Source organism: Pelophylax lessonae (assembly GCF_965119305.1).
Source record: "Pelophylax lessonae genome assembly, chromosome: 2".
NCBI classification, from domain to species: domain Eukaryota; kingdom Metazoa; phylum Chordata; class Amphibia; order Anura; family Ranidae; genus Pelophylax; species Pelophylax lessonae.
In genome coordinates, this window is record NC_138769.1 from 266,263,038 (window position 1) to 266,290,833 (window position 27,796).

Genomic DNA, 27,796 nt, shown 5'->3' on the forward strand with positions numbered 1-27,796 from the left:
AGGAGTAGACCTTTAAACTGAATATTAATCAGCGATGGTAACAGGGACCTCAAACAAAAAATGATTTAGGGGCCCAGGAATGTCACAGATGGACTCTTTTAGGCATGGCCCCAGAGCACACTCCTCTGTGAACACATTGGTCTGGCACACATAGATAAAAAGTCTGAACTGGACAGAGAGTTCATGGTGAACACAAGGGAGGCCTTGACCCTGTCTGACAGAGCTGAAGAAGGTTCAGATGAAGATGAACCTGCAACAATGGGGGTCCCAGGTTCTCAGAAGGATATTGGGCAAGTGCCCCCAGAACCAAAAGGAGGGTATGGTCTGAGGCCACCAACAGCAGTGGGACTGTCCTCACTTGTGTGTATTTGAGAAGACATGTTGCACCGCATACCAAAAGCAGCTCATCTAGGCCCATTGTTAGGTAGACCTAAAAGCAGCTAGGCCCAATGTGAGGTGGACCCATCTAGAAGTTGGCCCTCTGCAGTTATCCAACATAATATACTCAGGTCTTGAAGGTGACATGCACATTGCAGGCGATTGTCCAAATTAGCAGGGTCTGGGCACAGCCTCCATAGCTGTTGATAAGGAGGTACTATTCAGGATAGATGCCATGTAGAAACCAGCTCAAGCACTAACATAAAAATCTTCATTGAAAACACTGAGGAAAATACATCAGCAGTGTCCACGAATAGGGAAAGTAATAGTGGGTGTATGCTACAGGCCCCCCAACCTGAGGGATGAGGGGGAGTCTGACTTCCTATTACAGTTAGGAATGGTGGCAAGGGAGGGAAATGTTATTATAATGGGGGATTTCAATTATCCAGATATTGACTGGACGGAAGGAACTACTCATGCATCTAAGGCTCGCCATTTCCTAAATGTCTTGCGGGATAATTTCATGGGTCAGTTGGTAAATTTTCCAATAAGAGAAAATGCATTACTAGACCTACTGATTACAAACAACACAGACCTGATCTGATGTGGAAATAGGGAGCAGCTTAGGAAACAGCGATCACAGGTTAATTCCATTCCCTATAAACCACAGGAAAAGGAAACTCAAGGGTAATACATTTACACTAAGTTTCAAAAGAACCAACTATCCTAAACTACGCTCTATACTACACGATATTGGGGATACAATCCTAGGAACTAGGAACACTGAGGAAAAATTGGAGGGCTTTAAGAACATACTAAAGGTTTTGGCCAATGTATTCCAATGAGCAATAAATATAAAAGAGCCAAGATTAAACCTGGGTAGCTAAACTATAATGTAAAAATGGAAAAGAAAAAAATGCCTTAAAAAAAAAAAAAAAAGGCTGAGGGGTCATTGGCTGCATTCCAACAATACAAGGAAAGCAATAAGAAGTGTAAGAGAGCAAATCAGAGTGGCTGAAATAGACCATGAAAAGCACATAGTGAAGGAGAGTAAAAAAACTCCCAAAATGTAAATACATTAATGCTAAGAAACTGAGGCCAGAGCATATTGACCCCATTAAGGATGATGAAGGGAATTTGGTTACAAAAGACATAGAGAAGGCAACCGTTTTAATTGCATTCTTCTCCTCTTCCTTTTCACAAAGGAAAAAGAGGGATATAGTAACCAAGACTGTAATGTTGAGAACACATCACAGAATGCACCCTTATGGGTCACAGAAGCTAGTATCAGAAATAGACTTGAAAACCTTTGCCCAAATAAATCACCAGGATCAGATGGCTAGACCATTGTTCCTGATTTTTCTAGACAGTTTATGGAATGGAATGATTACAGCTGACTGCAGGAAAGCCAATGTGGTACCAATGCCTAACAAAGGGCCAAGATATATCCTTGGAAACTACAGATCATAAACAGTTTGCAAGCTTTTGGAGGGGATGATAAGGGGTAATATCCAAGAATTTGCTGACAAAAACGGTATCATTAGTAGTAATCAGCATGGATTCATGAAGGACTGTTCTTGCCTAACCAATCTATTATCATTCTATGATAAGATGAGCTGCCATCTAGATAAACAAAGACCTAAATAAAATAATGGAATGTGGAAATAAGGTTTAATGTTGAAAAATGTAAAGTAATGCACTTGGGTGCGAAAAAAATACAAATGCAAGTCACTCACTAGGGGGAGAACCTCTGGGAGAATCCAGGATGGAAAAAGATCTGGGGGTCATTGTGAATGACAGGTTCAGCAATGGCATGCGATGCCAAGCTGCTGCAAGCAAAGGCAACAGAATAATAGTGTGTATTATAAAGGTGATTTACTCCAGAGATAAAACTATAATTTTCCCACTATACAAGACCCTGGTTCAGCCACATTTTCAGTATCCTGTCCAGTTCTGGGCACCAGTCCTCAAGAAGGATGTGCTGGAACTGGAAAGAGTTCAAAGAAGGGCAACAAGGCTAATAAGGGGACTGGAGGACCTCAGTTGTGGGGAAAGACTACAAGCATTAAACTCATTCTCTCTGAAGAAGAGACGCTTGGGAGGAGGTATGATAGCGATATTTAAATACCTTACCAGTGACCTTAGCATAGAAAAAAAATATTTCAGTGGGAGGGAGTTTAACTACTTGCCTACTGTGCACTTTCACCCCCTTCCTGCCTAGGCCAATTTTCAGCTTTCAGCGCTGTCACACTTTGAATGACATTGTGCGGTCATGCAATGTTGTACCCAAGCGTTGATAGTTTAAAAAAACTATTAGATGGGCAACTTAGCGATCACAACATACAGGGATATGCGTTTCATTATTGACATAAACGCACAAACACACACACACTGGATGTGCTGGTGTCTTTAGTCAACTTTACCAACTATGTAACTATGTAATTTTGATTGAGGTCACCAAGAAAAAAATATCACAAAGTCTAGCAAAAAAATAGTTAAACTTTTTTCAGCAGAGCCTGAAAAAAAGGCATCCAACCTTTTAGGACACTAACAAAAACACTGAGGCAAGATGGATAAAGGAGGGGTTTTATAGGGGGCTGGCTTACAACCTGTTCTGTTTGCCCCTGTTGTCCCAACGTCCTGTAGGTGACAGTATAAACCAAATGTTTCTGAATCCCCTAGTGTCCCTCAGTGGACAAATGAGAAACACACTTTGCTTATATAATGGTAGAGAGAATAGCATCCTGTAATCATTGCAACTCAACGCCTCAAATACAGCAAAGAGGATGGCAAGTGTGCCCGACCTTTCCAGAAGGAAGTCCATATGGGACTTGCGGGCTTATAGGGTCAGTCAGTTAGACCTCTCCAAATGTAAAAAGAACATTTACTCATTTCAGTTGCAGCAGAAGCCCTCAGCTGACCAATCTTGGGGAAAAGGTTGATGGGACAGGGTAGAACTGTCCAAAAAACATGCCTCCAGTTGTCAGCTCACATATTATTATGTGAAAAGAGTGGAATAAATTGCGCTCAACACTTAAAACACAACCAAAAAGTGCTTGTGTGCATGAATATGTGAATAAATGGTTATAAATAAATAAATATATACAGAATCCTAAACGTGAAAAAAGTCCTTGGTAAATAAATATATATATCAACAGTCTTTAAAGTGCCCAGTGCAATACAGATCTCTCAGCAATGACTGAATATCACTCCAACTTCAAGTGGGGGACCTCCACCTTAAGAGACTTTTCTCCACCCAGTGCTCGGGGTAAATACTTCTTACCAAAGCTGGTGGACCCCTTAATTACAGGGGGTCTAAAGCAGCGTAAATGGTCCACAAATGCCTCCAAGCTATCCTTCAGGTCCCTTGATATATGGCTCAGCTCGCATAAGGAACTCCAAGTATTTCAGGATATTGTGGGGAGAAAGATAAGGAAACTCCAATAGTGTAGTATGTTCTGATAATTAGGGTTTATTAATGAAATTGCACTTACTCAAACATTAGAATCAAATGCCTTCATGCAGTAAATGCAGCATGGGTTCGGTGTACGGGACGCTCCTCTGCTCCTGCGTATCACCAACCCGGAACTCCACAGATCAAGGGACCTGAAGGATAGCTTGGAGGCATTTGTGGACCATTTACGCTGCTTTAGACCCCCTGTAATTAAGGGGTCCACCAGCTTTGGTAAGAAGTATTTACCCCGAGCACTGGGTGGAGAAAAGTCTCTTAAGGTGGAGGTCCCTCACTTGAAGTTGGAGTGATATTCAGTCATTGCTGAGAGATCTGTATTGCACTGGGCACTTTAAAGACTGTTGATATATATATTTATTTACCAAGGACTTTTTTCACGTTTAGGATTCTGTATATATTTATTTATTTATAACCATTTATTCACATATTCATGCACACAAGCACTTTTTGGTTGTGTTTTAAGTGTTGAGCGCAATTTATTCCACTCTTTTCACATTTATGCGTTTTATACGTTTTTATTGCAGCTTGCACTATGGAAGCAATTCCTCTTATATATATTTAATTAATTAATTTATGACAATTTGATTGATTAATTTATTATCGAATATCACCATTTTTGCGCAGTTTCTTTTGGGCCACCAAAATTTTTTTCACATATTATTATAGCTAAATCTGGCTATCGTGTAGATATGTACACTTGCCATTAATCTTTGCTAAACACACAAATAGCTTAATGGCATTTGATTACTTTTGGTCTCTAGTTTAAAAACTGGCACTAAGTATACTCACTGTCCATGTTATCTCCATGTTGTCTTTCCGAGTGCCTGCTCCACGGACTTCGCTTGGGTTAACCTCTGGGGCTGAAATTGTAAATCAGGGTCAGTCGTAATGAAGATCAAATGAGAAAATATATGAAGTGGTGCAGTAATATTGAGAGCACTGATAAAGTAACCTTTGATTCCTTATCTGCTCACAGAGGCTTGGACTTGTTTTATCCTAAATAAATCCTAGTATGTTAGCAGGACAATGAGGCACACAACATTTTCATAACATGAATTGAAGTGTTGTGCTACACCCACACAAATTACAATAAGTATATCATTTTCTATATAGTTAATTACTGTATAAGCATAGAAATGTTTTGACTAATACATGGATTTAATTATAAATTAAATAAAAAGCTAGAAAGTTAAAACAGTATTTTTAGATGTGATTACTGGATTTGTTTCCCGTTTTTAGGCTTTTTTTTCTATTTTTCTATCTGGTGCTCCAGCTGGCAAGTCTGTTGATTTTCACAAGCTCTAGCTCTCCTCTCCAGCTGAATGTATCAAGTATATGGATGAGACAACCCATTTAATACTGGGTGCTTACACTGATCAGCTTTTATTTATTTATTTATGCAAAACCTTTAGGCTGCATTCACATGTCAGCGTATGGATCGCGGGCAGAAAAATTGTGGGACGCAATACGCTCCAAAGAAGCTCTTGTACTTTTTTGGGCGTAATGCATCCCGCGATTTTTTTTGCGCGATGTTACCGCGATTCCGCAGGCGGAAATCGCGGCAACATCGCTCAGCGTTTGGGGTGCTATTGCAAATCACAGGCAACGCACAGGCGTCCAGCGATTTGCAATGATCTCCGGATCGCGGGCGGAATCGCGTCGCGATCCATACGCTGACATGTGAATGCAGCCTTAGGCTCCGTTCACATGTAGGCGTTTTGGGGCGTTTTTGGGGAGTTTTTCTGCTCTAGGATCAGCTCTCAAAATGCCCAACAAGACAAATCCTATTCATTTCAATGGCCCCTGTTCACATCTGAGTGTTTTGACGCTGTGAGCAAAACGCCCAACGCTCAAAAAAGTACATGAGCTTCTTTTTGGGCAGATTACAGGCGTTTTCCATTGGTCTCTATTCAATCTAAAAACGCCTGCACAAAAAACGCCTGTAAAAACGCCTGTAAATCGCGTTAAAAAACACGCGAAAACGCTACGCTCAGGTGTGAATGGAGCCTTATCCCAACAGGAAAAAGATTGTTTGCTGTAACAGATTATAAAGTGTGAGCTGGAATTTAGCTTCAATTTGTTAGTGTATCTAAATCTGATAATACATTTAACACTAACAACCCCTCCCCCAAATGACAATGCTGCCTGTGCTCATTCCTCCAGAGTTGTCTCTCACTAACACCGGAGTTGTGTTTTTGCCAGGCCAGATCACCAGGTGAAAACACAGGGTAAAAAGTCAAAGAAAAGGAAACTGATGCAGCCACCACATCTAATGATTAGTAATTTGCAATATAATACATTTTTGGTTTCCGGTTTAATACTGCTCTAAGTAAGAAACACTGGAGTCTTGAGAAGTGTTGGACTAAAGGAAATAAAATATTCCACAATTTGGAATATAAACTTCTCTTTGCAGTTACTGTCTTTACTGCTGTTTTTTACTAAGACTTTTTTAGTTTTAAGCATATGTTTGCATTTTTTAACTATTTAAAAAATCAGGAAACACTGGATACAATTAAATTGTTTTAGAATAGTTTAAGGTACTCACGTGCCCCATTGGTCTGATATCTTTCAGAAGTTGTGCTTGGCATGCTGCTTCCAAGATCATTTATTGCCAGTACCCGAAATTGGTAGTTGACATATGGTGCGAGACGAAGCAAAGCAGAGTTTACATTACCAGGAACAGAGGCAAGGTTATGCCATGTGCCTGGCTGATAACGATCCTCTTCAAATTGTACAATAAAACCTGATAAATGAAAAATATTTTGGCAGAAGAAATAAAAAAAAATTAAGAAAACAGCATGACAGTTAGCGTGGTTCTAAAGTCAGTAGTTTTTTTTCTCGAATGCATTTTATGCATTAAAGTGTTACTAAGCCCAGGACCCTGCATTCACAATATCTGGTCTCCCACATTACACAGAACATGGAAATGCAACTATTTTAGTAAATATGAACTGCTAAATACATTTTTTCATCAGCAGCACATGACTTTCCTATCAGGATGCAGGACCCCCGACCCTCTATCAGGACAGTCTTGATTGGCCCTGTGCTGATCATATGCATCCTCCCAAGAAAAAAAAAAACTCTCTAGCAATACACACCAATCTGAGCATGTGCAGCCTGTCCCCTGGCTCCGTATCATAAGAAAATATATTGGGGACAGTGAAAAGAGGAGGGGATCAGAGGAGACAGGATCAAACAGCCTTTTTAGACAGTGCAAAGGATTAAACCCTTTGGTTCCACAGTGAGTATAACAAGCATGCTTTACTGTATATATAGACTGATTTTACTGTTGTTTAGTGAGTTTAGTAACACTTTAAGATAAAAAAAACACCTGTGTGCAGCAGTCCCCCTCAGCCCCCCTAAAATTTACACGAGCTCCATATTGATCCAGTGAGGTTGCACGAGAGTCTCAGCTGCGTGGCACTCTGCCTCCTCATTGGCTGAGACAGCAGTGGGGCACCATTGACTCCCGCTGCTGTCAATCAAAGTCTGTGAGCCAATAAGGAGAGAGAGGGGGCAGGGCCGAGCCACAGCTCAGTGTCTGAATGGACACACAGAGCAACAGGAGTGCTGACGAGGGACCCGAGTAGAGGAGGATCAGGGCTGCTCTGTGCAAAACCACTGCACAGATCAGGTAAGTATAACATCTTTGTTATTTTTTAATGGAAAAAAAAATTAGACTTTTGTAGCACTTTAAAAAATATATATAGTAAGAATGGCACAAGCAACATAAATAAAACTGAAGTATGCACCTTTTTGCATTAAGTGGTTAAAAATCAACTTTAAATAGTTTGAACTATCAAGCCCAGAACAATAACAAGTGTATCCAGCAATTTAAATTAATGTTTAATTTTACTCATTTAAGCAAAACTGAAATAACACTAACACTAATAAACAGCATTGCATTAGGGTTACTTTCACACTGCTCCGTTTTTACTATTATTTTGCCGCGTTTCTGGTGTGTTTTGCCCCAATAAAAACAAGACATATAACTTAAAATCCTCACCAGAAACACAACCAAGGTCCATTTTTGATTCATTTTTGCCAGATTTATTATAGGGTCACCAGCTGACAATCACCAGCTCTCTGCTGACGGAGCACTGAGAACTGAGCGATCAGCGTTGTTTGATCGCTCAATTCTCAGTCTTAGAGCTGGCGGGGGACAGATGCCACATCAGACCGATGCTGCCTCTACCTAGGTAAGTATGACTTTCAAAAAAAGTTAAAAAGTTTAAAAAAAATAAATAAACCTAAACTTCTCTTTTAAACACTGTGCTACCAAACTCTTAGCCCTGGTTCACACCAGTGCAGCTTTGAAAGTGCACTACTTCAACATGATTTCAAAGCTGCACATGTGTGCAATTTGCACAGCTGATTTCATTGCGGCTTGCGACTTCATTTCAAAGAAGTCTATGCAAGTTGCAAATAAATTAGTAAAAGTAGTATCCGTTTATATCACAACGACTTATGTCGCAGAAATTATGAAAAAGGTTCCTTAAGTCGTTGTGATATAAACGGTTCCATTGCTGCAATGGGGGTGCGACTTCTAAATGAGAAGTTGCAGTGCCAAGACATTCCTATGTCTGCAGTGTGAGCTAATCCAAGGCATATCCTACTCACCCCTGCTTCAAATGATTACTTTTCTTATTAAATTCAGAGTTTCTTCTTGAGTGACTGTGATGGTCTTTTCTGAGGGATTTCTAGAGTAGAAGCTGTACCTGAGGACCTGCAGTGCTTACTTACTTACTTCATACTAAGCAGCACTACCATCTCTCCTGCTGCCTGTTGATCATTCCCTCTACCAGCCATAAATAAGTAGCAGTTTGTTCATTTATCACCAGTCTTCAGAGCAGGCAGATCTGAGGCTGAGGGATATTAAATAATTTCTGGGGAAAAGATCAGCTTCTGGGAATATAACCGGTGACCAGTAATAATCTGACTACCATAGGTGTGCGCACAGGGTGTGCCAGGTGTGCCCAGGCACACCCTAATCACCCTGTGCAGCACAGATTCCCCCTACTGCATGGGCTCCACTCCCCCTTACCCCCACAGATCTTCTGGTTTCCCTCCACTCCTCTCCAGCCGGCTGTTGCTGTGGGGATGTTTTAAGATGAGCGGGGAAAGGGGCCGGTAAATATATAATTTGCCGTCCCCTTCCCTTTCTGAATGAACATTGTGAGTGATCGGTAGTCTGTGTTTGAGCTTTGGTGTGCACACCCTAAAGCCGCGCACATCTATGCTGACTACATTAACCTAAAATCTGTTTGGTTGCTTTAGGTTACTGTTCTTTGTAAATTATCATTGTTCTTTGCACTGTCTTACTGAATAAGCCTGTAAAATCCAAATCACATACAAATCTGAAAAGTCACTTAGCAAGTAACACCATTCACCTGTTATGGGACTGTTATTATCATCACCCGGGGTCCACGTAAGACGAACACTTCTTTCTGCAAGATCTGTCAGCTCCAAATCCATGGGTGAGTCTGGTTTGTCTATATATCAAAAGTGCGTAAATATATATTAAAAACTCAATCCTGAAACATGATGTGTGTTTACATATATGTGTGTGTGTGTGTGTTGTGTATGTGTGTGTCTTGAGAATGAATGAGAGGGTAAATGAGAAACATTTTTGGAACATATGTATAGATGGTAATAGTGTTGTTGGATTTTGATTCAGGTAGCTTGGCAACTATAGTAAAACTCAAATTCGTGGCTCTCACTCTAGAAAAATGGCAATCATTTGTGTACATGGAAACACAAGAGAGTACCAAGTGGCAACACTCTTTCAAGACCTCCCTTGGTAACCTGTGTCATCAGGTGGGTCTGTTTTCCCAACACTTATTTGACACCTTTGTGGGAAGGGATTTTCCACAATTCTGAAACTCGGGAACTCTGGGATTGCCCATGTCCCTTATCAAGTGCTTCATTAGAGCATGAAGATATTCCCAGGGAATCCTCTAATGGTTGTAAAGGTTTTCCTACATTTCCCTCGTCAATGTTAACAGGGGAAACAACAGGACCGAGGGAGAAGCCTTCATCCTTAGAAGAATAAAACAACCTCTTCTGTTTGCTCCAGGAGCTAAATGATGATGTCAAATTGATGAAACGTACGTAGAGGCCGAACATCCGGTGCGCAACTTCCGGTCCTAAACTTCCTGGTCAGTGGAATACACGCTGGCTCCTGGACACGATCAGGGCATTCTTATTTATATTGATATATGGCAGGATACATTAGTGCCTATGGATGGGCACTTTTTAATTTGAGCACATTGTCATATTATTATTTATTTTAATAAACCTACTTCACTATATACGATTACCATCTCTTTTGGTTTTCATGGTGGAGTGGAGGAGACATCAGGGGACTGATTAGATATCTGTGCCCCAATTGAAGTATGTTTTGAAGAATTTTTTACCTATATCTGAGGAGCCAGTGTGGTGTGAGGAGAAAACAAAGATAGAGCCTGTATTGACCTTTTTTTGGATTAAAGAAGTCAACATCATCTAGTGAGTGATCCATTCACAGGGGCACTTTGGTGTGAAGTAACACAGTATGCTGGAAGATTATTTGGCACTTTATTGTTATAATATGCATTGTATTGTTGTTTAGCATAGAAGGTTTAGCAGAAGGTTAATAAGACACACAATAGCGCCCCCTATATATTTTACAAGAAGAGAATTTGTGCTCCGCAATAAAGAGGTGTTTCAAGAATTGTCTGGTTGGGAATCCCAGACTGAACATGACATTACTATCCCAACAGGGAAAATGGCTAAGCTGAAACCCCATCAGATTCCAGAGGCCAGACAATAGGCAAAATTGCTTGAACTGGGAATTATAGAGGGGTCCAATAGTGATTGGTTCAGACCTAAAGTGTTAGTGCCCAAATCAGATGGAAACTCATGATTTTGCAATGACTTCCACCAATTGAAAAAAGATCACTAAGTTTGACACCTATCCGATGCCTCGCATAAATAAATTTATTGTTTATCTGGGGACAGCCAGGTATATGACAATGCTGGACCTGACCAAAGATTATTGGAATTTTTCCCTCTCTGAATTAGCCAAGGAAAAACAAAACACATTTGCAACTCCGGGTGGGTCCTTCATGTATTAGAGGATGGCTTTTGGGTTACAGAATGTTCCTGCAACATTTCAGCTGGCAATGGATAAGGCACTTCCATCCCCTCAATCCCATGCAGCTGCTTACTTAGCTGACATGATTATCCATAATGACGATTGGGACTCACATTTTCCAAAGGTTCAGGCTGTGTTAAACTCTATCTGAAAAAGTTGGGTTTACAGCCAATCCAAAACAATGTACCACTGGGTTAGAGGAGGTAAAGTATCTGGGTTATACCAATGAGAAAGGTATAATAAAACAGCATGTAAATGAAGTTGACATGATTATAAATTGGCCACGCCTCACCAACAAGAAGCAAGTTCTGGCATTTTTAGGGATTGCTGGCCATTACTGGCATTTTATTCTCTATTTTGCCTCCCAGGCTGCTCCCCCGACCAACATTTTACTCCCCTGATTTTTTGGGGGTCTTTGTGGTTTAGATGGATGTGTCAGATGTTGGGTTTGAAGTTGTATTGTCTAAGGTTTGGAAGGGGGAAAAACACCTCCTCATTTACCTCAACAGGAAACCGAAGTTCCATGAAGTAAAGTATGCCACCATTGAAAGAGCATTTAGCAGTAAAGTGGGTTTTAGATTCCCTCCAACACTACCTCTTGGGTGGACATTTTTAGAAGATTATGATTCATGCTCCTAAAGTGGATGGCACAAAAGAGACCAATAGGAAGGTGAATATGTAGTTCCAGGTCCTTCAAGAATTTAGCTTTACAATAAAATACTGCCCAGGTGTTTGGATGAGAAATGCAGATGCCTTCTCCAGGGTTCAAGCATGCCTGGCAACATGTGTCCCAACCCCAGGGGTGCAACAAGAGGTGGGGACAGGGATAACTTCTGGTTGTGTCCAGGCACTATTTGTCCCAGGTTCAGGTAGTATGCAGATGTTTTCCTTTTTCTGCTGTGTAGTGAGCTTGCTGGACTGGTTGAGGGGTTAACAAGCCCAGCTGAAGCAAATTTGGTTAATCTGGGCTCTATAAAACCCCCAGTCGGCTTAGGGAAGCAGCTCCACCCTGCAATCCATGTCAGATTTTGTGTGTCAGGCTGGGGAGCAGACAAATCACCTGTGTGGTAACAACCACATCCTGTGCAGATAGGACTGTTTTTCTATGTGACATTTACAGTCTATGTACCTGAGCAGCAGTAGGCTGCTCCAGGATAGTAAATCAGAGCCCAATGTGTTTGTTAGCAAGTCACCCAAAATGGAAAGGAATTAGTTTCTGGTTTTGTGTTTGTTGTGATGCCCGTACATCTTGGAAATATTTGCTGTAAAAAAACATCACATGCGTTTTCATCAAGACCTGCTGCTTGCCATGCTTATTACACATGCTATAGACTCATCCAAGGGTTATGCACACCTAGGTAATCCCTCACTAATTTCTTCTGCTCTATAAGAAGATCAGTTTAGAAAACTGGAATTATATACGTTGGTAAATTACACATAATGTATATGCCATGGTAGTAAACATTAGTTATTACGCTAACATTTCCAGTTTCCAGAAGGTTGACAGTGTTAGTAAGGAATGGTTACCTCTTAGTATTGTTGTCAGATGACTAGTAGGTGAGGAAGATGTTTCTGTGAAGCAACAGGGATATGTTAAAAACATAAAGGGTTATTGTTAAAGCAAATGCCTCAACCTACATTTTACCTGGAAACAAGGAAGACTTTCCTAGGGAAAAAAAAATTCTACCCACCAATAATAGCATATGCATCGAAGGAAAACATAAACTCAATTAGGGTATATAGTAGCAAAAAAAATCCCTCTATCATACCTTAGGTAAAGCTCCTTGTGGTGGTTGGTTGTTATGCATAGTTTAATATTTATGGTTAAGAATTGTTAAGCAGCTATCAACATAAGAAAGACCAGCAATGGACAGTGCATTGGACCACTACAACACATCTCTAATAATGATATACCCCTTTATATTTGGTTTTATAGACAACGTTGTCTTTTTTTTAATGGTGTGGGTCAGTGGATTTTGGAATTGGTGTTTATTTAATTGAATAAAGTATACCTTGATTATACCCAGGTGTCCTGTGTTGATCTTCTCCTTTCCCCCCTTTTTTTCATATGGATATATGTCAACAGACTGTACCCTAGTGGTCACTTCGGTACATGGGTTAAAGCAGTGGTCCTCAACCCTGGCCTACAGGGCCCACTAACAGGCCAGATTTGCAAGATAACTGAAATACATCCCAGGTGATATCATTTGCTGCTCAGTGATTGCAGTACTCTAGTCTGCATCTCCCCAAGGTAATACCTAAAATCTGGCCTGTTAGTGGGCCCTGTAGGCCAGGGTTGAGGACCACTGGGTTAAAGGGTCAGGATAATTACTATATGATATACCCCTGACTAAATTGGGAATTAAAGGTGTGATATTCTATTGATAATGATATAGGGTGGGTAAGCTGACTCATTTTTGTCACTGAAGCTAGTCTCTTAGCTGCTAGGGTACAAGCCTTTAGATGTTAGACAGAGAGGGCCCACTGACACCACGCTGCTTATCCGCTGCTTGGTTTTCACACAGAAGTCTGCTTGGCCACTACAAGCTTTTGCAGCTGCCAACATGCCATTGTTGCTTGCAGTAAAATAAATATTTTCTGGCATTTACTAGCTCTCAGTTTTATTAAGGTAAAGTGTAAGACCAGTTTTGTTGAGAAATATAAACAATCCTCTTGTGGTCGGATATATACAAATGCAAGGATTTTTACACATTGTAGTGCAAAGCTCAACCTGCTTCTATTTCTGTGGAGAATTTAAGAATTCTATTCACTCCCTACTATGGGTAGGCACTTGCTACCTCTTGAGTGCTGAGCAGGCGGTTTTGTCTGGAATTGTAACATGACTCACAGTTGTAACAAGAGAAAAGCCAACACAAAAAGCAGTCAACCAATTATACAAGTGGAAAATTACATTTCTGTGGGACTTCTGTACACAATAATGTACCGAATCCTGCCACTGTTGTAATGTTTGCCATAGTAAGCCAAATTCAATTTATTTTTTGACAGTTTTAGAAAATGTTAACTGGGTGAAGATTGAAATGGAAAGGTAAGTAACAGTAACAGTACTATACAAAATGGCTTATAGTAATTATATATTATACATTTTAAACACAAAATAAATATTTAGGATGTTCTTCTGCTTTACAGCTATAAGCTTACAAGACATGTAGATTTTATATTTTAAAAAGGGCTAACAAATTCAGTAAAAGAAATTACCCAGGATAGTGAGATATGCTTTTGCAAAGTCCTGATCCAGTTCTGTTTTAGCCACACAGGTATACGCTCCCTGATCCTTCTCTGCTACTCCAAATATGGTCAAGCCATCATCTTCCTTCTTCATTCTACAGTAAAATAAAAACAGCATTCCACAAAGTTTTTATTCTGTATGCAAAAATATGTGACATAACTATATTTAGAGGTCTATATGTAAAGGCAAGCAATTTGAAATGCCTTTCACTCATTTTTTAAAGTGCCTTTAAATATTTTTCCTCCATAAAACAGGTAACACACCTGCATTTCTTGTTTTTTTCTATAAATTTGCCTACCCTGTGTACAGTTGTAGTTCAAGGGGAAGCACATTAACAGGGCAGAAATACAACTGTAGTTTCAGCGTGGCTGGAAGACAGTTTCAAAAGTTAGCTCAGAAGTGGGAATGTATAGGAAAAACAGATAATGCATATGTTAATAGTTGTAAAAAAGGGAAAAAACTGTGCCAAGTAAAAAATATAATGTAGGGAAGTGTTCTTTCGTACACTGTCTGCAAGGTTGTTTACATTCATGCCTGGTAACTACCATAGAGTTCTTGTTACAGATTCTTCCTGTTAAGAGGTTGTTTCCTGTCTCTGCTTAAAGGTCAGGAAACCCTTCAAGAATATATATATATATATATATATATATATATATATATATACACAGTATATACTCAAGTATAAGCCGACCCGAATATAAGCCGAGGCACCTCATTTTACCACAAAAAAAAAATAGGAAAACTTATTGACTTGAGTATAAGCCTAGGGTGGGAAATGCAGCAGCTACTGGACCCAACTGGACCACCACGAGACCCCAAACAGGGGCTGCGGGCATGGTGCAGGGGCTGTGGACATGGTACAGGAGATGCAGGGCTGTGGGCATCGTACAGAAGATGGTACAGGAGATTGTACAGGCATGGCGCACAAGATGGTTCAGGCATGATACAGGAGATGGTAAAGGCATGGCACAGGAGATGGTACAGGCATAGCAAAGGAGATGGCACAGGTATGGCACAGGCATGGCACAGATATGGCACAGATGGTACAGGCATGGCACAGATGGTACAGAAGATGCAGTGCTGCGGGCATGGTAAAGGAGAATCTCCTGTATCATGCCCGTAGCACTGCATCTCCTGAGGAGATGCAGGGGGTGCGGAGGAGTCTCACTTACCTTTCCGCCTTACATTTAAAAATGGCGCCATCTGCCAGGGAATAGCCGAACGTGTATGGGCTTTCCTGAGCGACGCATGCGCACTGACTGGGAAAAAGGTAAGTGAGACCGTGACTCGAGTATAAGCCGAGGAGGGCTTTTTCAGCATAAAAAAACATGCTGAAAAAAGCGCCTTATACTTAAGTATATACGGTATATATATATATATATATATATATATATATATATATATATATATATATATATGTTCTATCAGAATACCGCTACCTATCAGATCCTGCAACTGGAAGTGACGTACAGACTAGAACAACTTACTGTGCATGCACCATGCATTCCAACATGGCCGCTATGCATTCCAATAGGTTTCCTATTGTGACAGAACACGAAGCAGAGGCGGACATCTTCTTACACCCGCAAGTCTTGAATTTTACATTTATTTTAGCAGTAAACTCACCTTGTATACTGAATCACAGTATTATATTTGTATTTTATATTGTATTCTAGTAAGTATAGCAAGAAACCTGCAGATAGAAGGTTGCAACGGCCATCTTTGTACACCCCGCACTGCTCAGCGACAAACTGATTATATAGTGAAATATAATATTTCACTCAGTCGCCGTGAAATAATCTATTTTAATACATAAGGTGAGTTTACTGCTAAAATAAATGTTAAATTCAAGACTTTTGTGGGTGTAAGAAGATGTCCGCCTCTGCTTCGTGTTCTGTCACATTAGGAGCCCTATTGGAACACATAGCAGCCATGTTGGAACGCATGGTGCATTCGCAAAAAGTTGTTCTCGTCCAAATGTCACTTCCGGTTGCAGAATCTGATAGGTATGATATTTTTACAGGAAGTGTAAAGATGTTTTACAGGAAGTGGAGAGGAGAGTGTGGCCAGCCACATGCTGTGCAAGCCAGAGGTGCTGAAAGCTGATTTTGTGTTGTATCTATCCAGATTGAAAAGGGATAAGTGTTACTGCACTGTGTAGCTCACTGTTTGTTATGTTACTGTCACTCCCATGTAACCACTCCTGTGTGGGAATCAGAGATATCTGTTAGAGGCTTCTCTGATTCGCTGAAACTTTCTTTTTGAATACTGCAATATACTTGGCTATTCTCAAGTGTATGAGACCAAAGCTCATTTAATTATAACCTATCAAGTGACTAGTTTGTGTTGAAGTGTATATCTACCACTTCATTATTTAAAGCAACAGTGTCCCATTTTGGACTGGGGAGTTCCTAGCTAGTATTAGCCTAGGGAACAGTAAACAGCTCAATGCAGCGACAGGATAGGCTTCTGATGGCCATTTAGATAGGTAGAGGCTCGGTAGCATTGATATCCTATAGTAAGGTTAGGGACCAAGAGATAGGTTAGATAGGCCTGATTTGCTTTTCAGGTGGTGCGTTCCAGACTTCTTCGCCATCGGTGTATTCGTCTGTACATGCGTCCCCAGGAAGCCACCACTACACAGATGTGTCTGCGTTTGTTCTTTTAAGCCGGATTGTGTTACCTACCATTGCTTTACTCTTAGAAATCTATGCTTGGTGTATTAGTATTACTACTGTCAGTTATTTTGGGTGAGTTACTACTTATTGTCCTAGAAAGGGATCACCTCTACATAGGCTGGAGCCCTGTTCTAGGTGGAGGCACTGCCAATTATATATATTCATAGTCCACTCTTCCTTTAGTGAAGGCTCTGGCTCATTTGGTTACCTGCTGGTTAGCGCCATAGCCTGTGTAGAGAGGACAACTTCATATGACCCCCCCATAACAGGGATATTTCGTGTTTATTTATTTATTTATTTATTCATTTTTTTGTGTGTTTGTTTTGCCCTGGTTGTTATGAATGTATTACTATGTTGTATAACTGAAAAAAAATAAATGTCTCAATAAAATTATAACTAAAAAGAAAAAAGGGGGAGGAAAAAAAAAAAAAGAATACAAAACCTCCTCTGAATGGTTAGCAGTGCTCAGCCCAACTCAGTATTGCTCCAGGAGTGAGAGGGGAAGTACTCATCCCCCTGGCAGAACACAGCGCTGCATACGGTATGTAGCTGAGGCTACATACAGTTTATACAGCACACACAGCTGCTGCAAAGTTAAGGAGTTTGTTTAGACTTTTGGTAAAGTCCAATGAAATGAAACATTAAAGGGGATGTAATGTCAGAAAGTTTTTTTTATCTTATGCATTCTATGCATGAAGATAAAAAACCTTTTGTGTGCAGCAGCCCCCCTCAGCCCCCCTAATGCTTACCTGAGCCCCCTCTCGATCCAGCAAAATCCACAATGGTCTCAGCCAGCCAGGACCCCCCTGCTCATTGGCTAAGACAAAACAGTGGTGCCACTGGCTCCCGCTGCTGTCAAACAAAGTCAGCTAGCCTTATGGACTTCTACAGACCAATCAGCAAATGTTACTCTCGTCAAGCCTCAAAATATAATAAGATTATGACTGGAATATCCAAAAAGTATAGAGAATATATCTCTAGAAAGTAGGGGACTTTAAAGGGAGTGATGATGTCATTGGAGGTCAGCATATGCAATGAAGGTATTTAACATTTTATCAAAATGTACTCATATTTCAAATAATTTAAAAGAAAAAACGAATATCACCAAATACAATAAAATCACATTCGCAGCTGGGACTGCGCAATTCAGTGTATAGACAGTGATGTTCGTAGATGTGGTCCAACGCGTTTCACAGAACACTGCTTCTTCAGGGAACCAATTTGTACATCTACATCTGCGAATGTGATTTTATTGTATTAGGGGATATTATTTTTTCTTTTAAATAATTTGAAATATGAATACATTTTGATAAAATTTGAAATACCTTTGTTGCATATGCTTACCTACAATGACGTCATCACTCCCTTCAAATTCCCAAACTCTCTAGAGCAGCGATCACTAAATGGCGGCCCGCCGTCCATTGGCAGACCGCACGATGCTTCCGCCCGGACCGCGAGGCCGCTACCTGTATTCAGTCATTGGTTTGCTGGGACCGCGGGTGTCCCAGCAACCAGTGACGTGCTGTGTGTGCGCCACACCCCCTCCTTACTGCTGCTCCCGGCTCACTCCCAGCCGGTGTCCTGTAGGGCCGCTATTAGGGGCGTGACGTCACGCGCGCGCCCTGCCCCCTGCTCCTGACTGCGGCTCCCTCTCAGCCGGGCAGCAAGTTAGGGCGTGACACTATGTGCACGCCCCGCCCCCCTGTTTGCGGCTTCTGGCTCAGCTCCTGGTTCCAGGTATGTGGAGCACATTTTAGGGGAGAATAGCTGCACTTTAAAAAAAACCTCTCCTAAGCTTTAACAAGTGTGCAGACTGATGGGCATATTTTGTTGTGCTCATTAGAGTGCCCCATAAAAAAAAAATGTGCCCATTAGAGTGCCCCCTAACATAAAATGTGCCCATCAGTGTGCACCTTATTTTATGCTAGGGGACACACTGATGGGCATATTTTATTTTAAGGGGCACTCTGATGGGCATATTTAATGTTAAGGGGCACTCTGATAGGCATATTTTATGTTAAGGGGCACTCTAATGGCCATATTTTATGTTAAGCGCAACGCCGGTCTAACGTTTTGTTTTGCCCATCAGAGTACCCCCTAACATAAAATGCGCCCATCAGCGTGCACCTTATTTTATGTTAGGGGACACACTGATGGGCATATTTTATGTTAAGGGGCACTCTGATGGGCATTTTTAATGTTAAGGGGCACTCTGATGGGCATATTTTATGTTATGTGCAACGCCGGTCTAACGTTTTGTTTTGCCCATCAGAGTGCCCCCTAACATAAAATGTGCCCATCAGCGTGCCCCTTATTTTATGTTAATGGTCACGCTGATGGGAATATTTTATGATAAAGGGCACTCTGATGGGCATATTTTATGTTAAGGAGCATGCTGATGTGCATATTTATGCTGTGGTACACACTGATGGGCATATTTTATGTTAAGGGGAACTCTGATGGGCATATTCTATGTTAAGAGCAACGCTGATTTACACGTTTTGTTTTGCCCATCAGCGATCCCACCATCATAAAATGTGCCCATCAGAGTGCCCCCTAACCTAAAATATGCCCATCAGCGTGCCCCTTATTTTATGTTAAGGGTCACGCTGATAGGCAAATGTTATGCTAAGGGGCACGCTGATGGGCATATTTTATGTTAAGGGTCACACTGGTGGGCACATTTTGTTCTGTCCATCAGAGTGCCCCTAACATAAAATGTGCTTATCAGCTTGCCCCTTATTTTATGCTATGGGGCACACTGATGGGCATATTTTATGTTAAGGGACACTCTGATGGGCACAATTTATGTTAAGGGGCACACTGATGGGGACAACTGATGTAAGGGGGCACTCTGACGGGAATGCCTGACGTAAGGTGGCCCTGTGATGGGGACACCTGATGTAAAGAAGCACTGCGATGGAGACCCCTGATGTAAGGGGGGCCCTCTGAAGGGAATGCCTGACGTAAGGTGGCACTGTGATGGGGACACCCAATGTAAAGGAGCACTGTCATGGGGACACCTAAAGTAAAGGAGTACTGTGATGGGGACACCTGATGTAAGGGGGCACTCTGACAGGAATGCCTGATGAAGGTGGTACTGTGATGGGGACACCCGATGTAAAGGAGCACTGTCATGGGGACACCCGATGTAAAGGAGCACTGTCATGGGGACACCTGATGTAAAGGAGTACTGTGATGGGCACATTTTTTTTGTGCCCAACAGCGTGCCCCTTAACATAAAATGTGCCCATCAGCGTGCCCCTTAACATAAAATGTGCCCATTAGAGTGCCCCTTAACATAAAATGTGCCTAGCATATTGCCACTTATATTATGTTAAGGAGCACGCTGATGGGCACATTTTATGTTAAGGGGCACGCTGATGGGCACATTTTATGTTAAGGGTCACGCTGATGGGCACATTTTATGTTAAGGGTCACACTGATGGGGATATCTGATGTAAGGCGGTACGCTGACGAGAATGCCTGATGTAAGGGAGCACTGTGATGGGGACACCTGATGTAAAGGGGCACTCTCATGGGCACACATAATCAAAAGGGCACTTTGATGGGTACACCTGATGTGGTGGGGATACCTGATGTAAGGAGGCCCCCCTATGGTGACACCTAATGTAAGGGGGCACTGTGATGGGGGAACCTTATATAATGGGGTACTCTGATGGGGACAAAAGATGTAAGGGGGAACACTAATGGGAGACACCAGATGTAAGAGGGCTTTCCATTGCAGAAACCTTATGTAATTGTACATGTCTCATTTTTTGATAAGACATACGGTGACTACAATCTTTCTGAGTCAGCACAGACTTGAGATTCGGACCTCGGCCCAATGAAAATTTTAGCGACCGGACCTCCTTGAATTTTAATTCATTACCCCTGCTCTAGAGATATATTCTCTATACTTTTTGGATATTTGAATGAAATGGGATGTGGGAGTGAAAGCCGTCTCTAGAGCTGGTATAAGTCATATAATGTTATAAAGATTATGACTGGAATAACTCCCCACAAAAGGTCTGTTTCATCATACAAAATCCTAAAAACACATACTACTACTACTACTACTATTTTAAAACATTCTGGACAGCTGGGTACCCAGTATAATGGTGCATATTTTATATCACCTTACCAGCTTGTAACAACCTTCCAATGTACGTAAGATGGTTCAAATCTCATCAAGCCAACTATATACAGTAGATCCACCCAAGTTCCCATCTGTTTTGCAAAGTGAGCAAATGAATCCTTTCTTAAGACAAGATTATATCAGGCAAAATACAGTATGTCAAATGAGCCCCATTGATGTCCACCAAGCTTCATATAAGCTATGTTAATTATGCTTCTAAAGTCATTATCTTGCTGGGCATCAGGCATACTTTTCTTAAAGAACTCAACCCAGCTTGCTCACATTGTCCATATTCTTTTGATATCCTCAGGGGTATATTCCACCACTGATGTTGATAATCACTTCACAAAGTAGCCATCTTCAAGGCCATGCATTTATGTTCTCTAGAGTGTTTTACTATACCAGAATGGTAAGATTTTGTAAAAATAAACAGGCATTTTGTAGGAAGAAGCTCCAGTCTCTATTGTATGAATTTTTGTTGTTTGATAACATTTGCTGACTGATTTCTGGAGTTCTTCCTTACATTGTACCCTATATTGGAGAGGAGTTTATGTCTCAGTTGGACCCTGTAGTAGGTTTTTGCCACCGTCCCAGAAGATTCTAAAATTGTGGTGGATGTGGGTGCCTCAAACCCAGGTAAGGGGACTTTAAGGGCAAGAGTAGGTTAGAAAATAACGTTGAAAAAGAAGAAAATTTATTGATAATAATAATAATAATAACAGATTACATATTAAAGATGGGATGACCCATAGACAATTGGTGTATGGGTAAAGCCCATAGTGTGAAAGTATGGAAAAATTGTGACTTGAAAACGGTGATAGAGATCCACCTATTTTGCTGTTTCTATTTTCCAGGTTGGGGATAAACAGAATCCAAAGCAAAATAAGGGAAAAGGATCTTGGGTATGATCCTAGTAATTCCTACGCGTTTCGGCCCGATGAGGGCCTTTCTCAAGGATAAATCACCAATTCTACAAAGCAATAATAGAAGTGTTATCATTTGATGCATAAACTCATAAAGTGAAATTAATGCAAAACAATGAAAATGATAATAATGAAGATTAATAACATACATGTTTTTAAGCCCGAATGTTGCATGTCAATGCACCTTTCTTTGATACTCAAACTGCAGCGGAAACCGTATGCTGCTAACAGGCGGCGTCACCCTCCTGTGTTGTGAACGAAAACAGAATGTTTATGGGAATTGAGTAGGGTTGATTTAAAAAAAAAAAAAGTGATAATAAAAATATTACTTTACTTTTGCAAAGAACTGTGTGATCCTGGTGGATTTCGTCACAGTTTGCATAATGTGTCAGAGGCTTCAATCCGTTGACTGAGTACGTTTCTAAGAAAATATATGGTATATAATAATTTCTTGGTCAGCTATTGTATTTAAAAGTAATCAATAGTGACAGTATTCATTTTTAGGGTGTATATTTCAAATAAAGTATTTTTGTATTATTACTTGTGTATCCAGTGTTGAAAATCCTGGTTACTTCAACTTTTTGTTACATCAGCAGAGAGATGCAAACTGTAGGGGTAAAAGTATAGGTAAAGTTCCCATTTAAATAATGGAGCAGCAATGTTTCCTTTTCCCAGGAGCTGGAAAGGACAACTAGGTAAGCTTCATTCCAGCTCCTGGGAAAAGGAAACATTGCTGCTCCATTATTTAAATGGGAACTTTACCTATACTTTTACCCCTACAGTTTGCATCTCTCTGCTGATGTAACAAAAAGTCAAAGTAACCAGGATTTTCAACACTGGATACACAAGTAATAATACAAAAATACTTTATTTGAAATATACACCCTAAAAATGAATACTGTCACTATTGATTACTTTTAAATACAATAGCTGACCAAGAAATTATTATATACCATATATTTTCTTAGAAACGTACTCAGTCAACGGATTGAAGCCTCTGACACATTATGCAAACTGTGACGAAATCCACCAGGATCACACAGTTCTTTGCAAAAGTAAAGTAATTTTTTTATTATTACTTTTTTTTTTTTTTAAATCAACCCTACTCAATTCCCATAAACATTCTGTTTTCGTTCACAACACAGGAGGGTGACGCCGCCTGTTAGCAGCATACGGTTCCCGCTGCAGTTTGAATATCAAAGAAAGGTGCATTGACATGCAACATTCGGGCTTAAAAACATGTATGTTATTAATCTTCATTATTATCATTTTCATTGTTTTGCATAAATTTCACTTTATGAGTTTATGCATCAAATGATAACACTTCTATTATTGCTTTGTAGAATTGGTGATTTATCCTTGAGAAAGGCCCTCATCGGGCCGAAACGCGTAGGACTTACTAGGATCATACCCAAGATCCTTTTCCCTTATTTTGCTTTGGATTCTGTTTATCCCCAACCTGGAAAATAGAAACAGCAAAATAGGTGGATCTCTATCACCGTTTTCAAGTCACAATTTTTCCATACTTTCACACTATGGGCTTTACCCATACACCAATTGTCTATGGGTCATCCCATCTTTAATATGTAATCTGTTATTATTATTATTATCAATAAATTTTCTTCTTTTTCAACGTTATTTTCTAACCTACTCTTGCCCTTATAGTCCCCTTACCTGGGTTTGAGGCACCCACATCCATCACAATTTTACATTGTACCCTATGCTGTCTTCTTGTATCTCATCCAGTCACCTCACCAAAATTCCTAGTTATGCCCAATTGTCTTGGCCAATATAATGCCAAATTGTGGTACACAGACACATTCTGATTCTCTATAATTCTGAAACAAAAAGATGAGGACAACATGTCTATATGTGTGATATGGCCTTATGGTGGTTAGTAAAGTGAGAAAGTAATGTCATAGATATTAAAAGTTGACAGGTGAATCAAACACCGGTCATCGCCCAAAACTTTAACAGGAATTTGTCAGTATAAATACATATGAGATGCCATTGCTGACTTTTTTTATTTTTTTTAAAGGTGCATACTCCGGGGTTGTCATATTTATCATTTATTTACTACTAGGAGCAGTATTAAACCCAAAAGCAAACATTTATTATATTGCAGCTTACCAATGCAGCTTACCAATTCTTAGATGTGATGGCTGCAATAGTTTTCTTTTTTTTTTTAGGGTTTCTTTCTTTTATATTGACCTGGTGATCTGGCCAGTATGTCTGTTGTTTACAAAAGAACAAGCTGTTCTACACATGTAGCAGTTATAGGGTTAAGACAAACCATTTACCACTGACAAGGGCACTTGCAATGATCAACTTATATTTATGTAATTTTTTTTTTTTAGGGTTTCTTTCTTTTATATTGACCTGGTGATCTGGCCAGTATGTCTGTTGTTTACAAAAGAACAAGCTGTTCTACACATGTAGCAGTTATAGGGTTAAGACAAACCATTTACCACTGACAGGGGAACTTGCAATGATCAACTTATATTTATGTACGTAAAACCTTTATCCCAAAAGAAAAAACCTGTTGTAAATGCACTTTAAGGTGGAGTTTGGCTTCAATTTCTTAGTGTTTCTAAATCTGATAGCACATTTAATACTCCCCTCCCTCCAGACTGACAAAAGTGCCCCTGTGCTCCTTCATGTTACTGGGCAGATAGATCACCAGGTGAAAACAGTGGGTAAAAGACTAAAAAAGAGAACTAATGCAGCCACCACATCAAAAGATTGGTAAGCTACAATGTATTCGATTTTTGGTTTTGAGCCTACTGCTGCTTTAATACTGCAGTACTACTGCAGTAATATGTGTGTGTGTGTGTGTGTGTGTATATATATATATATATATATAATATACACACATATATATATATATATATATACACACACACACACACACACACACACACATTTTACATTTTCATTTACCTTTGTGGCTCCTGCACTATGGCCTTAATTACTTGACACTTAATTAAATAACACAGATATGCCCAACAAGAGCTCAAACAATGCATTTTTCAATGTTCAGCATGTTTTAGAAGTAGTTGTAAGTATTTTAAAGTAGTTGTAAATTCACAAGTGAAATATGAACAAAGCACATCCCTCTAGTGTGTGGTTCTAAGTGTGGAGCTCTAAGTGTCATTTATGTCCCGTTTCATTCCTCTGCTATCAGCATGAGTCACTTCTGACAAGTTTTCCTGACACCAAGAGATAAAATGGTGGGGGATCTCCAGCTGACTGATAGCCTTAGCTCTGTTCATGTGTGCTGTGTGAAGTGGGGTGTGTCTCTTCTCTCCAATCAGCTCTCAGAGCTCCCCTCACTGAGGTCTGCAGTGTACCTTCAGCTCTCCACCCCCTTTTTTCTGAACTCTCAGACAAGCTCTGTAAATTTGGCACTTTGAACAGACATAGAGAAGATGGACGTGCAGATAAACAGGTACAACTTATGTAGGATGATTTTGTAATTTGTATGTTTCTAAACACATAATGTAGTTTGTTTAGACAAACCTGTTGCCTATGTACAGCTGAGTATCATCCTTCATCCAAGTGACTGTTAGTCTCAGTGTATTATCCCACCTAACACGACAGTCCAACCGAACAGTTGAGCCACGTCTAGCAATCTGATCTTCTGGGCCCTTCACAATGCGAGTTGGCTCTGGAGAAAAATATTAGGAAAGTGGACTTGCATAATATACTCTCGTCATTTACAAGGTGAAGTTATTAAAATGTATGAAAAATATGATGTGCGATATGTGGGAATCTGCCTATATATTATCTTCCTATAATACCTTGAACAGCAGGATTGGGAAAGAGAAGGACTGCAGTGAGAGCCTTGCACAATGCTTCAAGGCTTTAAGCCTGAGTAAAAGGAAACAGCAGAATGACGACTTCATCATTGTGCTGAAGCACCTTCACTGTCCAATTAGCAGACTGGAAAGGCTGGGTTACAGTGGGGAAAAGTGAGGCCTGCAATCTGTGCTGTCTGGCAGGGGTGGCTGGATCAAAAGAACAAAATTACAAAATGTTGACAAGTAAACAGTGCAAATGTCAACTGTGCAATTTTATTCATCTGAAGTTCAGGTTTGAAATGAAAACTGTTATATATAACAACTATACAAGGGACACCCCAGATGTCTATTTACTAAATGCAGGTAGACTGTTGAGCAACAATTTGGCCATCCACACTGATACCCAAATCTGACAGATAAGAGTGAATCAGACAGGTGTCAACCATTTGGCTATCAGTGGAAGATTTGTTATCAAGGACACATATTTGTAACGCTATAGCTAAATGACTTAATAACTAAATGAAAGTGATTATAAAAGAAAAAAGTTTCTTACCTTAATGCAGAGAGTGAGCACATCAGAAAAAAAAAAACGTTCAAAAGCTGCGTTCCCAATGAAGAGTTCACCTGTAGGAACAAGTTACGTGTTCCACCCGTATTTAGGTTGGAACATGTAACATGTTCCAGCAGCTGCACCCTCTCTACCTCCCCCAATGACAGCAAGTGGGGAATCTTCTGATCACTCCCGCTATCACTATTTGAAAATTACACAGTTGTGTGGGGCTCCTCCCACGCAGCCGCGTCATTCATTCATTCATTCGCAGTTTCTAGTGAATGCAGGAACTCCAACTGCCAACTGAAGATCACCATCACTTTCCTAAAGACACCTATAGGTGAAGGGATTCACCATCTACACGCCAATAGGACATTTACATTCCTATTGAGCTGTTTGTTAATTTTACACAATTTTGGCAAATATATATTTTGTCACTTACTTTATGGATTTTCATTGGTGACATGAATATATGCTGAAAAATGATTTTATATGAAATTTAGAGCACCATTACTCCACAATTGTATGGACACTGAGCACTTTGTTTATTGATTTTTTTTATATTATCACCATTTTTTACCATGTATATGAAATACTTGTATTCATGATTATGTTATGCATTTTATGAAATTTTATAACGCGGATACAGCAATATTTCATTTATAATATTTAACCATTCATAGGAAGGTACACCTTTATTATAGTCACATTGCACTTTGTAAGAGGCAGCACTGCACTATATCTCATATTGTACAACTACCATCAGTCATTATGGAACTGTAAGGCCCCTTTCACACGGTCCGCATTCCGTTGCGGACTATGCTCTGCTCAGTGGGGATCGATCCGCTGATCCCCGCTGAGCCGGCGGATGACAGCTCCGTCTCCGCACTGTGTGCGGAGAGGGAGGTGTCAGAGCCCCGCTGCTCTCTATGGAGAATCGGATGAAAGCGGACCGCCTGTCCGCTCTCATCCGATCCGATCCCCAGGACGGATGGAAAATAGGGTTTCCATCCGTCCGGATTTCACGGACAGGATCGGATGCGGATGGCAGCGGGCGTCAGCGGACATGTCACCGCTGACATCCGCTGCTCCATAGGGCTGAATGGGGCATCAGATCCGCCTAAAAAACTGACAGGCGGATCTGATTGGAACGCCCATGTGAAAGAGCCCTTACAGGGGAACATTTCAATAGGGACGGTTGTTCCTGAAAAAATTGTCTAAATAGGAATATCTATCACATTTGAAAACATCACTTTACTTCCTATTGAGTTTACAGGACAGAATGTAAAGGAACATCTCCCTGTGAGATACAGATGATAAAAAACTGATAGTGGTTTTAACCCTTCCCTACTCTACCCAAAACAGAATATATATATATATATTTGTTGGCTTTAGATATAATTGCCCAACTTTGTCATCCTCAGTTATTTCTCTGCCCCCAAGAACTGGCAGTAGTTCAAACACTGACCCATTAT

General features: G+C 40.4%; 1 protein-coding gene across 14 annotated transcripts in view; it reads right to left on the minus strand.

Moving 5' to 3' along the window:
* The window catches only part of NFASC (neurofascin), a 143,926-nt gene that overhangs the window by 48,128 nt on the left and 68,002 nt on the right, over positions 1-27,796 (minus strand). For 11 of the 14 annotated variants that reach the window (XR_014224912.1, XM_082245189.1, XM_082245186.1 and 8 more), the window contains 6 exons: positions 25,491-25,638; positions 14,202-14,326; positions 12,513-12,557; positions 9,241-9,342; positions 6,396-6,593; positions 4,640-4,710 (listed from right to left, as the gene is read on the minus strand). Coding sequence is in view for 13 of the 14 variants with exons in the window: in XM_082245189.1 (XP_082101315.1) it covers positions 4,640-4,710; positions 6,396-6,593; positions 9,241-9,342; positions 12,513-12,557; positions 14,202-14,326; positions 25,491-25,638 (689 nt within the window). In the remaining variant the exon portion in view is untranslated. The remainder of the gene's footprint in view (positions 1-4,639; positions 4,711-6,395; positions 6,594-9,240; positions 9,343-12,512; positions 12,558-14,201; positions 14,327-25,490; positions 25,639-27,796) is intronic. The other 3 variants (XM_082245184.1, XM_082245185.1, XM_082245187.1) reach the window with 1 other exon arrangement.